Here is a 17,171-nt window from a genome sequence, read left to right as displayed (position 1 = left end):
TATACACTACTAGTGTATATTTGAAACTACTACTAGTTTCAAATTCCAAAACTGTGCAGTCATCTTGTCATAATTCTTTGGTACAAATGTAATTTCAATATATTTATATGACTTTTGGCAAACTCTATGGAGACTCACTATTTGCTGTAGTGAAAACTGGTTCTATTTTTTCAAAAATATAACACTAAATACTAGAAATGTATTCCTGGGGCATGACTCACTTTAGGAATGGCTATCTAGTAGCTAAGAGATGAAAAAATAACACTCTAAAGCAATTCAGATAATAAAACATAAGGTCATCTCATTAATTTTTTTCTCATGGGGACATTGGTCAGGTTTAGTCAAACTCCTCCTTTCTTATACTTTAGGCCTTGGGGTCAGCCTAATTTACCAATCACAGTGTTAGGAACTTTTCAGAACTTCCTATTTAAAAATGTTTGGAAAAGCAAAAATTTCTCTCTATGATTTCAGAAGTGGCAGAGAGTTATGCTAGCATAGTCATGAAAACTAGCTTAGAGTTAAAGCTCAAGACTACACAAATCTTCAGTCAGTCAACAAATACTTAGAGCGCCCATCACACGTCAGGCACTATGGTAAGTTGACTTTCCTCTTTCCATACATTTACTAGCAGATACTAGACCATTCTGATCACTTTGGGTAAAAACACGAAGACTTGAAATTTTAAAAAAAGAAAATACATGGTTTTCTCAATTTCTTACAGTTTCCAATAAGATATTTGATATTTACTTTTAACTAATTAGACTCATTTATAAAAATTGGTTATAATCGCAAATAAATTTAAACTATTTTATTTTAGTAATTTAACCTTCTCTTCTTAGAGTAATCAGATAGAGGAAGAACTATTCATTGCAACATAAAAAGATGCCCTGATCCAGCAGGAGATAACCTACTTTTTGATTGGCATTTTAGATTATTATATGACTCGAACTCCTTTCATATTTAATTAGCACATATTCCTTACAAATTTAAGAAGTATGACTCAGAAAATACTACGGTCTATAGTCAAAATGAAAGAAAATTTGTCAATGGGCACAAAGATATTTATGAATGCACATTATTAAAAGATGATGTTTAAAACTTTAAAGTCATTTCACAGAAAGAGTCTGTTGCTGAAGACATGGTGGATTCTGAAGCTTTAAAAATGAGAATGGTTAACCAAAATTTAAGACTACCAATAGCATTTTCTTGCAGGTATTCATAAAATATTTATAAATTCCTAAATGCTCAGAGTGTAAATGTTAATTGTGCTTTGCTCTTAGATAATTTTGTATAATTTTTTGGTATATTTTTCCTGGATAGTCCAGCATTTGGGGGAGAGGAGTTCTCCTATAAACATCATGAAGGTGATTATCAAATTTAAAGGTCTTGAACTTTAAAAAAATGAGACAATCAATGACCAAGTCAAAAAATTACTAAAAGTTATTATGCATACTTGTGATATAAACTTGTGCTTCTCTGCAATGATCTTCTTAAAGAAACCAGAAAACTATTCAGCTATAAAAACAGATTATGTAATTTAATTTCCAAAAGTCAATAAGAATTCACTAATGAAAGGGTCACCAAAATCTGAAAATTACTCCAATACTAAAAAGACAAAAGTAAATAAACCAGTCTTTCAAAACGAATTCTTGCATGGAAGGGTTGAGCTTAAATGAGAAGTTTCTTCCATCTCTGAAAGTCTCTTAAAAAACCTATATTTTATTAAGGAATTCCCATCTTGGTAACCACATTTCACAAAGCACAATCAATACAGGCTAGTTTTACCTTGATATTCTGGGCATCGACATTAGCTCCAGCTTCCAGAAGAAGACTAATGACTGTGGTATTCCCTGCTAGTACTGCCCAATGCAGAGCAGTGTTTTTGTGATACTTGTCACCAAGGTTAACTGAAACATTGAATGTTAAAAGCAATCTAGTTGGATCCACACTGAAAAGGAAAAAAAAACACAACAACAACAACAACCCTAATTTCAATTATAGAAATCATTACAGATACTAAACTGATTGTGGTTGCATTCCATCTTGGAACACTTCTATTCTAACCTATTTTCAACAATTTTATAATGAGTAATGAGACAACATTCTTAATATGAAGTGTTAAATACATGCAACACCATATAACCTAAACTACTTCGAAGAGAGAGCACACTTCGTCCTGACATTTATTATTTTTCACCTAGGGATTAATGCCATTAATATCTATATAATTAAACAATTAAAAATTTAAATCTAGATTGCTCCAAAAATGATTTAAGGCAACTTACTAATTAGTATGTTAAAGTTGCCAATATGCAAATCACATAAAAATGAGTCACTTTTTAAAAAGAAGGTAACGTCCTCCATTCTTGGAAATTGTTAAAAGAAGAATACCTTAAGGATACTACAATTACCAACATAAAGGTAAACACAGAAACTCAAAACATCCAAAAAGGTAATTTATGTTATATACTATGTACTCATTATAAGAATTTTAAATATTAGTGAGTATAACATTAATTGCTTTTTCTCATCACTTATTTTACATTTTATTATGCTGAAAGTTATCTGAATAAGTATTTTATAAATGGTTACATACCTATGTGTTCTATAAGCTGCCCACATTAAAGGCGTCATCCCATTCTGATCCATCATATCTACATCCTGATAGAGTAAAAAGAAAGTCAGACAGTAAAAACTTTTAAGTTCCTGCCAAATTTACTGAGAAAAATATAATATACACATCACAGGAGAAGCCAGCGTAATAACAGTACTCAATCGAGGGTGATTTATGAAACTTTTTCTTTCTTAACTTTAAAATAAAACTATTATCACTGAATATTTTAATTAATGTGGATATAAGTATCTAATTGACATATATTAAGTGTATATTCAATATTTAATTAACTTCTATTTCTCGTTTTCCCTTTTAAGATGCTTCACTCAGCCTTTCAATGTTTTCATTTAAAGATCTTAACATACTCTTGATCTTTCACCCACAAAGGATCGATTAAATAAATGACTTATGTCTCTGAAAAACTTATTTATACTAATTCATGATAGGAGGGAATAATAAAACCCTGCTTATTCCTAGGCATTTTAAAACAAAGAATAAATTCAATAAACTTCAACAGATTCAAAAAAGTTTGTTTGCTTTTTATCACTATCACTACACATAAATATTTTTAGAATTAACTAATTCTACAAAGTTTGTGGTGAAAAAGCAAGGTAATAAAGCAATCCTCTGTCTTACTCCCCATGATTTTCACTTTTTTTAGCTCATTATTTTGGTCTTTACCTCCACATGTTTAAAATATGATACCTGAATTGCTACTTTTTGATTTTTCAGTTTTAGGCATTACCCTAAATATGCATATTTTCCATATCCTCAATATGTAAAATAGCAAATTCTCTCTTTCTTCTCACTGCCCCATCACAAATATGCACCTTTCCTATTCTTTCCTCTGAAAAGATCTACTGTAATTCTGGTTCTATAAATATTTGATATTTACATTACTATAAATATATATGAATACTATTCCCAACAAAGTATGTAGTAAACTATGATTACTTTCCTCTCCTACCCAACTTTTTTGCTTTCCTTGGTACTGCATTTTTTCTCCCTTTTGCTTAGTTTTCTTTTTCTTTCTTTTTAGCAAATTAGAATTAAAACTACTACCTGTTCAACCAAAACTCTTCTCAAGTTATCTAAATCTCCTTTCAAGACAGGCTGATGTATCAGGGATTCTATCAGTTTCACTTGCCTAAAATTCCTTCTCCTGATCCACTCCAATCTGCCTGAGGCACCTGTCTCATTAACTAGAACAGGACTTCTTTGAAGACAGAAATTATTTTAAATTCATCTTTGTATTCTCAGTGCCCAGAAGAGTAGATAATCAAAAAACATTTGTTAAATGAAAAGACATGTTTATCTATCTACTCTTCCAGACTTCGGAAAGGCATGGGCTTTAGAATAAGACAGACATGATTTTGAATTCCTAGCTCTACCACTTAATAACTATAAAACTGGCAAAATTACATTAATTCTCTGAAACTCAGCTTTCCCACCTACAAATGTGAATACAAATAATGGCTTCATAAGACCCCTGTGATGATTAAATGGAATAATGTGTGTAAAGCAAACTAATTCCATAGCCTGGAACACAACAGACATTCAATAAATATTAAGTTTCCTCTTCTTCCCTTCCCCATCTCCCATTCCTGGATTACATTAAACCAGCAGATCTTATCCAAGTTATGTTATCTAATTTACCAGTCAGTGGAGAGAGGACAGAGTTATAGTGAGTACACTATAAAACACTTCATAACTCTGTGTAGCAGTTCTCTGTAAGCTACTATTACTGATGGGAGTATGTCTCAAATATCCAAATGTATTGAGGCAGAAAAAATGCTGAGAACGACTACATTGACAAGTGACAACACATATCCTTGGACATCATCAGTTTTAGTCTCTTTCATGAAAACTGTAGTCAAATGTTATGCCTTATCACTACACATCTATTTCTAAATTTATTTTACGTGTTGTTGGGAACATCTCATGTAACCTCACTCAATAGTTACATTATACATGTTGATTTTTTTCCACTAAAAATCTTAAAAAAAAATCTTCTCTGAAGAAATGACATACTTCCTTGTTTCTTAGACGAGAGTTAAGTTCTGTCACTTATTTTACTTCCTTCACTGCCCTGGTTTGAAGAAAGCTCAACTAAATTTGATGTCCAATTAAAGCAAACATGTAAATTCTTATATTTAAGTTTCTTCTTCCTTTTTAGTTGTAAGTCTTTTCATATCCTTTTTAAAAAGTGACAGTATTTAAAATATTAATAAGTAAAATAAAAAATGTAAAATTATGCCACATCTGTAGAGTACTAAAAGAAAAATGAAATTCAACCTTTTCTTTCTTTGGGTCGGGATTTAAAACTTGGTACTTCTTTTCCAAGTTCAGCCTGGACGTATGAGTATTCTCTATTAGGAAGAATTAACAAGCCCAGATCAAAAGGTTATGGTAATTCCATGATCAACAGGGCTCCATTACTTAGCATTTTCCCCTTTTTTTCCCTGAAAATCATCCAAAAGAATTGGTAGTGAGCACTGAATATATTTAACAGTATAACTAACATGAAACAATTGTGAAGAATAGAATGACAAACTGAATGGAAATGTCACAAGCCCTAAGAATGTAAATTTGATAAAATTAACCAAAAATGGGGGGAAATGGAAAAAGGCTGAAAAGAAAGTATAATGAGTACCTAATCTGTAATAGCTATGAGTCAAAGGATATTATTTAAAGCTGAAAAATCAAGTAATAGAAATTTATCAGAACAAGTTAACACTAAGAAAAACAGTATAATTGACTAATGTCAATGTAAGACAGGGAAGAGAACGAAGAAATTAGAAATATACTAATTTTATTACTGCTTATAATTGGGAACTAATCAGAACTAATAAAAATTGAGCAAACATCTGATTAAAGTGAGGGAGAAAAAGAGAACTGTGTGACTGAGGAAAGAATTACCAAGCAGAAGAAAAGAGCAAGCACAAAGGCCCTAAGACAGAAGCTTATCAGAGCTGTTCAACGAACAGCAAGAAGACGGGTGTGGTTAAAGCAGTAGTGAGGGGGAGATGACAGAAGATGAAATCAGAGGTATCCGGGCTAGACCACACATGGTTCAATAGGCCAGAGAAGGACTTTGGTATCCATTTCAAGTATAATGTAATGCACATTAGAGTGGTTTTCTTTTACAATATTTTAGCATATAGATTGAAAAACAGTCTGGAAAAATATAAACTAAACTGTTAAAGGAAGTGATCTCAGTGGGGAGAGGAGGTAAAGGAAGAGGTGGGATTTCATTCTCTAAGTCATACTCTTCTATTATGTTTGAATATTTTACAATAAGTATGTGTTACTTTTCTAAGCAGAAAAAAAAACTCTTACTCATGAAAAAGAAAACTACTTGTCAGACATTTATTAACATTATCATGCATTTACTGCACAAGCGGTACTGTGACAAAAATCTCTGCCCTTGAAGAATTTTATAGCCTACATACTATGTCAGAGTTAAAATGATTACTGAAACATCCAAACTCCAAAATCAATAAGCTAACAAAAATAGTGAAAACTTTACACCACTTTTCCTACCCAGTTAAAAACTGGAAGAAAAAAAGTGAACATGTATTGTAAACTTATATCTGTAATACAGAAGGCCACTGAAGACAATGCCACGTGCAACAGCGCCATCTACTGCTTCAACTGCCAGTCTAGAAGGAACCGTAGGAGAACAAAGATGATCCCTTGTGGTAGCTGGTCTCCAAAGATGGCCCCTAATAAACCTCCCTTCCCAGTATTCACGCCCTTGTGCTCCCTCAATGAACATGCGCTGGCACTGTTACTTGCTTTAACTGACAGAATGGAGCAGAAATGCTGTTATGCCAGTTCAAAACGTCAGACAGCTTCTGCTCTTGCTCTTTTGGGCACTCTGAGCCACCATGTAGGAAGTCTGGCTTCCCTGCTAGAGAGACCACATGGAGGGGTATCTTGGAGAAGAAATTCTAAGACTGCATGGGGAAAAAGAGAGAGGCCTAGCTGTCAACTGAGCCCAGCCTTTTAGCCATTCCTATCAAGATATAAGGTATGCAAGTGAGCCATCCTCCAGCCCAGCTGAGCCCCCAGACGACTGCAGCCCCCTGCCATTATCACAAGAGGAACCACCCAGCCAAGCCCAGTCAACCCACAGAATTGTGAAATACAATGGTTGGTTGTGTTCTAAAGCCATTATATTTAGGGGGTAGTCTGTTTACACAGTAATGGATAATAAACTCCCCCTTCCAGCAATTAATTTAACCAGTCTATGCCTCTTTTCCTTAGCAATAGTGTACAACACACAACTGTCACTGGCTGTCACTGCCAACAGCAAATACCTTAAAGGATTCATAAAATAAATACTATTCAAATTCTAAATCTAATATTTTAAATTGAAATAACAAATATATGTTAATAGCACTGAATTAAAATCATTTGTCTTTCTCTTATGATAAGTTCCTTAGCTATAAAACTAATGTTTAAGTACAATGAGAGAAAACTCATGAAAGAAAAACTGAGTGACATTACTTTTAACAAAATACATGTTATTGAAACAAATGAAAATCATGGTACACAGAAACTGATAATATTTAATATGATTATAGTCACTACATATTCAGGAGAAATCAGGAAGAATCACTTAAATCATGAGAACTTTTCTGACATGTAAGAAGCAGTATTTTATATAGCAGAAACAGAGAAAATGACTTAAGGAATGTATCCCCCTTGAGAGGGACTTAATACAGAAAATAATCAGTAATATGTTCAAAAAAGTTTAAATGAATTCAGATGATATATTCAAAAGATGTAATTAAGGGAAAAAAATAGATACTTAAAATTTCTCCCTTACTTTCTGGAATTCATCTCTGTCACTACTGGAAATTAAAAAAACCCACCTTAATGGATCATTATCTAGATCATAACTGGTTTTCATATTTTTATGTTAACTACATTAAACAGCTCAATATCAAACTAACTATATATTTATTTATTCTCTTCATCCATCAGAAAGTACTATTTAAATATCACTAGACTGTTACACTTGTTAACACCAATAATATTAGGTATTTAAACCATGAAGAACGTTTGGTTAAAATCTACCCCATTGTGACTTTTTTTTACCTGTCCTTTTGCTATGAGATAAGCAACAATTGAGGTATGTCCAAACTGGGCAGCCAGATGAATACAGCTACATCCTTCTCCGTCAATTAATGAAGGATCTGCACCATATTTCATTAGTTGCACGACCATAGATAGATGGCCTTGTCTAAAACGTAAAAGAATAAACACTTAAATATATAAAGTTATTTCAAACAAGAAACTCTGGAAAGATCTTTTTTTAAAAAATAGGGTAATGGTGGAAAAGATTACACAAATCTTATTTTATGTTATTTTAAAATAGGTATATGTCAAGACACATTTAGGATTTTATGTTCTTAAGTCTTAACTGGTATAAACGGTTTTTGAAAATTTATAGATACTCATAACTTCTTTAAATATGTAATAAATAGTTACTATATTCTATTAATCCTATTCCAATATGACCTTAATTGTCCCATGAACTAGATACTTCTTTCACTGTAAACATATGTAGGCTGCAAAAGTATTCCAAAGTTTAACACCATCTTATAATTAACTGGATTAATATCAGCATGGTTAATTCCTTAAGGACACTTTGGACAATAAACTTTGCTTCCAATGCAGGTAACACTGGACAGCAATACATTAGCACATTATTGATATTAATTACTGGCATAACAAGTTCTCCCATTCACTTCCTCATATTCTTTTTAAAGCTACTTAGTTATAGATTGCTAAAGGAACCAAAGGGGAAAAAAAAATCCAGAATTAAATTTAAACCTTGTGGCCCAGTGCAATGGAGTTGAATTTAGGTCTCCTCCAAGTTGATCCACAATAGCACCTTTCGAAATATAGTATCTATAAGACAAAATTTTAAATAATTAAGACAACTTTCATTTTCAATTTTAAGAAACTGTATGAAAAATAAAGAAATGTTTTTCATTTTAGATCTCATGCTAGTTTATGCCTTGGACAATAAACAATCTTTTGTGAGTTTTTAAAATACATTAGCAGAATTTTACATCAAACATATCACTCTCTTTTGTTCCACAAGTAAAAGAAAAGTAATTTTTTAAATTACAATAAAGAATAGCAAAGCCAAATAACAATCATATAAAAAAGAAGGCAGTCAGAGAACCACAAAGATTTGGATCCTACAGCAGCATCAGGTAGAATTTTGGAATTACAACAGCTGTAGAGCAGGCCAGACACATAGCCTACCATGGGTAGAAGCTCAGCTTTTTAAGCTCAGCTTTACTTTCCTCACAAGATTACTATAGATTAAATCAAACAACATATGTGAAAGAGTTTTATACACTGTAAAGTATAACATAAACGTTCTTTATGATGCCTTATTTGTTATGTTTTTAAAGCTGAGTTGCTTTAAAAAGAAACAGCAACCTCATTTCTTACTATATTCATGTCATAACATCTTGATATTCTCTGAAATGAACAGGACCTAGCTGCTTATATAATGCTTGTTTTGGAACTGATCAATGCAATGAATCTTGAATACAAATGATTTCAAGGCATTTGATGGCAAATGTTTGACATATGTATATTATTGAGGTTCTTAAACTGTTCTAAGTGATTACTGCTTTAGATCACTAATGCATTCACTCTTAATGCTCATAGTTCCAAACATTTAATATATTCAGTACTTACAAGCTTGATTCAGATATTTTCTGCTTTATACATTTAAGTTGGTGCTTTTAAAGCATTATGCAATGAAGGGCCCAATTCCACTCTATCATACAGTTTGAAGTAACTTAAAATATTTCTAGACTAAAATATTTCCAGTCCAAAACATCAGACAGTCTGAACACAAACATTCAAATGCTCCTAAACTGTTTCTTAAGGTACCCAGTAGACATTAATGCAATAATTGAAAATGATTTTTTGAGCCCAAAGAGAAGTACAGCACAGCCAAAGAACAGCTTTGATAGGAAATATTTTCTTTAAAATTCCAACTAGAAAGTTTTCTTAAGCAATTTTATTACCTTCTCTATAGTTAATATATCTGTGTTCCTGAGACGTATTTTTACTCACATTTCAAATCCTTGCTAGGACTATGGCAATGAGTGATTTCCAAACTAGTTCTAAAGTACAACTTTTTTTTAACAAGGATAGGGGAAATTTTTTTTCTGCATGATAAAGAAGAGTAACTTCTATCACCTTTTCATTGTAAACCTCTGGAAGAAAAATACTATATTTTTATAACATGTTATTTTTTTGTAGCTTTAAGACCCTAGTTCAAACTATAAAATTCTGAGAAGATTGTATAATTCTTATTTTTAAACTCAAGCCTCCTTGCAATACTATAAGATGGTTATTATCAAGAAATGTACTTGCGGGTACTAATGATCCCTAGATTTTGAGAAGAGAATATCAATGAACAAGAGATAGCAACAAATACTTGAAAGATGAAAAGCAAAGCGCTAAAACCCAAATGTCTCCAGAGGAGAACACCAATGAGAAGCAAACCAGAATATGTTATAAAACCCTAGAAAGGCTAAGGGATTAAAGGCAATAGTCACCTCAAAAGAAAGTAATAAGAAGCTGGACTGTAAACAGAAACACTGGTTCAAAGTCAATATAAGCTGCTGAAAAATTGTTGTTTTCTAACTTATATTCTCACTGAAAGTGAGTGTGTATTTAGCATCACAATAGGCATTTTAGTGACATGGAAGCAATCAAGCAGCTGACAAAGCTAGACTAGTTTTCTTTGTGCACTGTCATCTTAAAATGTGACTACTTAAATTTTTAATATTATTATAGTGATAATTCAAACTCTTCTATTAAAGTTCAGATTCATTCTAATGTCTCTAAACTTCTCATGCTCCTGTTGATTTTAACATTCAGCCATTCAGTATTTGCCAAAAGGTGTATTCAGTGCATCTTTCCAGAGAAATTTAAGACTCAAGGAATTACATCACAGAAACACATGGGACACTGAAAACGTTGCAATGAAAGTTTACATGCTAAAGGGACATTTGGGAGGTTCCTAAGTCCCACAACTTCCAATCAGCTTTGTTATGTCTCTCCTAAATATGAATGGTCAAACATGACCAGATAGTTGAGGAAAGCTTCAAACATGGAAGGAGACCAAAATAAACAGAAGAAGCCCAAAATAGACAATATATAGAGAAGAGCTTAAAAAACTAAAGTTATAATAAATAGTCTCCAAAAAATAAGAGAAGATAATATACTCATGACATAAGAACAAAACATTTTTTTTAAGTGGGGTGGGGGGTAGAGATCAAGAGAGAATGCTTCAAATTGAAAATGCCATAGATAAAATTAGAAATTCAAAAGAAGGATTAGAAGATAAATTAAGAACATCTCCCTAAAGCACAATAGCTATAAAAGGACCATATCAATGCACAATAATGTAAACTTTCACAAAGTGGGGAATAAAGAATAAGAGCTTATATGTCGCCAGGGAAGAAGAATAAGCCACACACACACTGTGCTCTTAGAAATTATAAGCTACATATTTTTTAACAAAGCCCCATATTCATTAACAACACCTTGACTTGAAATCAAACAGAGACTACAAGCATTATTAGCTGTTGTTAACAAAGAATCTTGAAGTAACAGGAGACTGCTGAAGACCAAAGCCTGCACTAATCCTTTTTATTTCATTATATCAGGGTAAAATCTAAGAAATAGTTAAAAGACTTCCACTTGAAAACACTAGGAATATAAGACATCCAGGCCAGGTGAAGGTCTCCTCCTTTCCAAATTATACTTACTTTAATATCTTACCAGCATGAAAAGTGACCCAACTAACTCTGCTTGAAGCAAGCTCCTACAGTACGTCCTGATGGAACATAACTGTTACAAGGGACACTTCTCCATGGGTCTCTGGTGGCTCCCATATGTCTTGCTGAGTATATGAGAAGACTGCAAGGTCCTGACCACTCTACACAGGCCATTTCTGAGTTCTGTTTGCATCAAGCAACCTTGAGAGATGAGGTAACGTCTCCCTCTGGGACAAAGAGCGACTTTGCTTCCCATGTACTATAAAAGCAATGAATATCCACTGTGTGTGCTGCATTGACCATAACAAGCCACTCCCATAGGACCCAGGGAGCTATGCAAATATGATGTTCATGCTATTTGCTGTGCTATGAATAATAAAGTCCTTGGTCTCTACCTGAGTCATGTATCTTCTGCCAGCATCCATGAAATAGTAATACGCTGTAGCTTCTAAGAAGGGTGTAATTCTAGACTGAAAAGTAAAAAATTAATCTTGAGGCTATAAATACCAGTTAATATAGAAAACTGCATTTACTCACCATTATGTTTGTTTTAGGAAAGTAACTTGCTAAACTACGAATTGTAAGAAATTAAGTTTACCCCCCTGATTGGGAGATTGTGACTGACATATCTACAGTACTACGTACAAAATAGATAACTAATGAGAACATGCTATATAGCACAGGGAACTCTACTCAGTGCTCTGTGGTGACCTAAATGGGAAGGAAATCCAAAAAAGAGGGGATATATGTATACATAAGGCTGATTCACTTCACTGTACAGCAGAAACTAACACAACGTTGTAAAGCAACTATGCCCCAATTAAAAAAAAGAAATTAAGTTTACCCCTCTGAAGACATAATATACACAGACACTGTAGTTATTAACCCATTCTATAGTTAGTGACTTTATTCTGTAACCTCACTTGCCCATAAGTGGTGGAACAATCCATAAGGCAGGCAACATCAAGACTTTTTGTCTGTATTTCTCATTTTAGAGTTTCTTATTTATTTTTAAACACAAGACAAATGTGAATTTTTTGATCAACAGAATGAGATCAAATATATCTTAACTATAACACTTGAAGCAAAAAAATAATAAAGTAATGCGTTAAAATTCCGAGAAAACTAAGCTTAATCTAGAAGTCTACACTCAGCCAAACAACCAATAAGGTTTGAGGGCAGAAGAGATAGTAACTTCAAAAGATTTACCTCCCAAGCACTCTCTCTCAGAAAGTTTCTGAAAAACGAGCTCTACTAAAACCAGAGAGTAAACCAACAGAGAGAAAAACCTGAGATCCAGGAAACTGAAACCAACACTGGAGCAAAGGGATTTCCCAGAATGATTGCAAAGGGATTTCCCAGAATGATTGCAAAGGTAAGTCTCAAGACAATTGTTGTGCGCAGCTCTCAAGAGCAGTCTGGGCTGGAACAGAAAGATGGAGAAATTCAGGAATGATTTCATCCTACCTACTCCACCAAAAAAGGAACCAATAAATTATTTGATACTGTTTGCATACACAGATGGGTTTTACAGTTCTGTCTATGAGTATGGGAACAATTAGTTCCAATATACATAAAGTTAAACAAATGAAAAAAGAAAGCAACTATTACTTCTGACAAAAATAAAAATTCTACAGGAAAAAAACAGATATCATAGAACACTTCTGGGCTCATCAGTGATAATTTACATATGCACAACAATTTAAACTTTGCATAGTAATTTAACTAAAACTATAAAGAGGACAGAGGAAGAAGTATTAGTGGTGAGGTGTTCTAGGACATCTAGTTATCCCAAAAGAGAAAGTCAAAATATAATAACTGATAAATCAAGAAACAGCACAAAAACTGGCAATATTTATTAAAATTCAAAATTCATCCTCCTTACTTTCCTTCTCCTAAGAATTCTACAGATATATAAGAACATAAGCAAAATGGTATGTGAACAAGGTATTATTTACAACACTGTATAAAATAGTAAAAACACTAGAATCAATCTAAATGTTCACCAATAGGTAAACCATTAAATAAACTAAGTCAATACAATTAAACATTATACAGCTTTTTAAAAAGAATGATGTAGCTCTAGTTGCACTGATATGAAAAAATTTGAAGATACATAAATTAAATGAAAAGAGCAGAAAAGCATTTGCTATCATTTGTGTAAAGAAAATAACTTTCTAGATAAAAGTAACAACATAAAAATGTAATATACAAGAGTAAGTACTGAAGAAACAGCTAAAGTACTGAAGATAGTTACTTCTTAGGTACAGGACCCAGGGGGTGGGGGGGGGGGACTGCTGTTTCCATTGTAAGTTTTTAAGTACTATTTGATTTTTTAAAATTGTTTATGCACTATTTTGATTAAAGTAACAGTAATTTAAAAAAATACAGATACTACAGAAGGCTAGATAATTTGAACCAACCCTCCAATTAAAGAAAACTAAAAACAAGCTCAACAAAATAAAGAAATATTTCCTAAAAGCAAATATTTCCTAAGAAGATTATGAGCATTTACCTGGCTAAGATTCAGGAGATTAAAACTGGGAGAAATTAGAAAACTGCTTGGGCACCATCTACCCTAGAGACAATTTGCTGATACAGAAGAGTTGGCCAAGAGGCAAGCTAAGCAGACAAAAGCAAAATAAGGGCTGGGACCCCAAAAAGCTGCACTGTAGGAGTAATTAAGAAACAGAAGTAAACCTGGCTCTAGCATGGTCTTCAGCCACCTGAGTGATCCAGAAAATCTAAAGGCTTAAATTAAAGTTGGGCTTAGCAGAAACAAATGGTATCTTCTCATCTTAGGCCTCAAATTATTCAACAAATAAGTTTTTAAGCATAATGTCTATTATACATTCGAAGATAGTCAGGCACACAAAGGAATAATATAACAGATACAGACCCACACAGACTCCCAATGCTATCTTCTCAGACACAGATTATATAATAACTATATTTTCAAGTATAAGACAAGATGGAAAAGTACAGCAACAAATGAATCAAATAACGCAAGTTTAAAAAAAAATTAAAATTCTAGAACTAAAAAATAAACAAAATTGGAACTCAATGAATAGATTTAACAGCAGATTACACATAGAGAATAAATGAACTGGAAGATAAGTCAGAAGTTTCCAGAATGAAGCAGAGAAGAAAAGGACAGTACACACAGAAGAGAGGATAAGAGACACAGCATACAATGAAAAGGTCAAACATACATTTAACTGGTGTTCCAGGAGACCAAAAAGAGAATGGGGCAGAAGCAATGTTTGAAGAAATAATGGCTGAGATTTTCCAGAACTGATGAAAACATTAATCCACGGAATCAAGAATTTCTTGCAATCTTATTCAGGGTAAATAAAAGAAATCCACACCTAGAAACATCATCATGAAACTGCAGAAAACTAGAAACAAAGAAAAAAAATCTTAAAAGCGGCCAGAAAAAGAGAAAGAAAGAAAAAAAAGTCTTTAAAAGTGTAATACTTAGACTGACTTCTCAATAGTAACAGAAGCCAGAAAACAGTGGGATGATATTCTCAATGGGTAAAAAACAAAAATAAAATTAAAAGAGCAGCCAACCTAGATTTCTATACCATGTGAAAATTTCCTTCACAAATGAAGATGAAATAAAAACATTTTCTGACAAACAAAAACAGAACTTAGACATCAAGAGACCTATACTGCAGGCAGAGGAAAGGTTAGAAATACAAGAAGGGAAAAAAGGAGCAAATAAAATGGAAATACGCTCTCCGGAAGAAAGTGATTCATGGATTTCAATGTGTTAGTTATTACTTGTTTAATCTTTCTTTAGTACTCTAAGGGCAAATTCTTTTACCTGATATTAACATCCTATTTGTCTCTAGACTCTGTACGCTGTACTTAAAAGGCACACCTGCAAGCAGTTCATTTCGGATTCATGTCTCTATCTAAAAATCTTATATCCAAATTGCCAGAGACTATTTCAGCCAGATTTACTAACACTTCCTTATCATCCTGACTCCTGCTTATCTAACCACCTCTTATTATTACTGAACAAGCAGATGAACAGTAAGTAATAAAAATAATTTATACTGAGTATATAAAGTATTCTTCAGTTATGCTGGTGTGAAATTAGTTTATTATTACCTGCTATTATTAACTCCTCTCTTTCCTTTTGTAGCTTTTACCCGTAGAATTCATATTTAGAATGTAAGCTACAAGTTAGACTGCCTGAGTTAAAGTCCAGACTCCAATCTTTATCAGTTTTATGTCACTGGTAGCATATTTAACCTCTTTATGCTTCAGTTTCCACATCATTAGGACAGCAGTAAAAATTGTTATTTTTCACACAGGGTTACTTCAAGAATTAAGATTTAAGGAAATATACATGGAAAAGCACTCAGCATAGTATCTGTCACATAATAAGCATTCGATATATGTTAAAAACAATTTTTTTCAGGAAAAAAGGACACAGAATCTACATTTTAAAAGCTATGAATTTTAGAAATTATATATTTTATAATTATTTCTAATAATTTTATAGTAATAACTAATTACCTAAAATATAGAAATGCTTACTTGACTAAATCTATTCTGTTATTGATGGCAGCCCAATGGAGGAGTGTAACATTTTCTTTGTCTGGTTGCCGTACATCATAACCTGCTTCCACCAATTCTCGGCAGCGTTCATATATTCCATATCTTGAAAAGAAAGAAAACATGTGATTGTTACCACTATTTGACAAGAAATTTAAAGCTGAAAATAGCATTTCCAGAAGAAACTAATGCTCCATTTTGAAACCTGGAAATTAAAATGGCTTTCTCAATATAAAATGTTACTTTAAAGATATCAATATTCCAACAGTTTTTATTACTAACCCATTTTATAATTAAAAATTTTTCATCTATAAGAATGTAATAACTCATGAAGTGGAAGAGAAAAGGATAACGTAAATAAAATGTCTATCAGTTATTTATTTTTCTTAATATCACCACTTATTCTACAAAACACTTAAGGCAGCTTATAAAAATACATACAGCTATGTTAAAAAATATTAAATCATAAAGAAGCAGTAACAAAGAGTTTATCAATGATTTAGAACAGCATTGAGAAAAGGATGTCTTACAACCTCAGGATTCTTTATTTACAAATTTAGCCTCAAAATTCGTAAGGCAAATAAGAAAGGAAGTGTAGGGGTGGGAGCAGGGCAGGTGCAGGAGTCCTGTGCGTTCAAGCCAATGAGACAGAAGAGAAAGTCTACTGGGAGAATTCGAGGAAAGACGTTCACGCTTAATAAAGGAGAAAGGTGCACGCAAATAACTTGACCTTTACCTCCCTTCCTGTTTTTGGTCATTCTGTGGCAGCATATATATTTTTTAAAACTTTGTATTATGGAAATTTTCAAGCATAAGCAAAAATAAAAAGAACAGTATGACAAACCACTAAGAATCCATCATGGAGCCTCAAAAACCATCAACTTCATCCTAAACAAAATACTGGATCCTTGGAAATACGAGACACAAAAACAAATTAAATGAGCTTTGACTATATTTGTAATTTCTTAAAGTGGTCTCCAAAATGGGGAGGTATACCACAGGGTGAGGTTGGGGGAAAGGTGGCCTAATAAAGGAACATTAGAAGCCAATATTAAAACTGTATTCGTGTCTTAGCTAATAGAGAAAGAAATTAAGCTGCACTAATATTTAATGCAGCCTTCAATGCTGCCCTACAATGGCTCTGTACTACATGTGTACAC

At 32.8% G+C, this 17,171-nt stretch overlaps 1 protein-coding gene across 2 annotated transcripts in view; it reads right to left on the bottom strand.

The window, feature by feature from the left end:
* The window catches only part of ZDHHC17 (zinc finger DHHC-type palmitoyltransferase 17), a 136,006-nt gene that overhangs the window by 77,719 nt on the left and 41,116 nt on the right, over nt 1–17,171 (bottom strand). For both annotated transcript variants that reach the window (XM_060025290.1, XM_060025291.1), the window contains exons 3-7: nt 15,994–16,116; nt 8,459–8,536; nt 7,721–7,865; nt 2,597–2,661; nt 1,786–1,948 (exon numbers count right to left, since the gene is read on the bottom strand). In XM_060025290.1, the coding sequence (XP_059881273.1) occupies nt 1,786–1,948; nt 2,597–2,661; nt 7,721–7,865; nt 8,459–8,536; nt 15,994–16,116 (574 nt within the window). The remainder of the gene's footprint in view (nt 1–1,785; nt 1,949–2,596; nt 2,662–7,720; nt 7,866–8,458; nt 8,537–15,993; nt 16,117–17,171) is intronic.

The sequence above is a fragment of the Delphinus delphis genome, chromosome 11, assembly GCF_949987515.2.
Source record: "Delphinus delphis chromosome 11, mDelDel1.2, whole genome shotgun sequence".
Lineage (NCBI taxonomy): Eukaryota > Metazoa > Chordata > Mammalia > Artiodactyla > Delphinidae > Delphinus > Delphinus delphis.
This window is presented reverse-complemented; position numbering and strand designations above follow the sequence as displayed.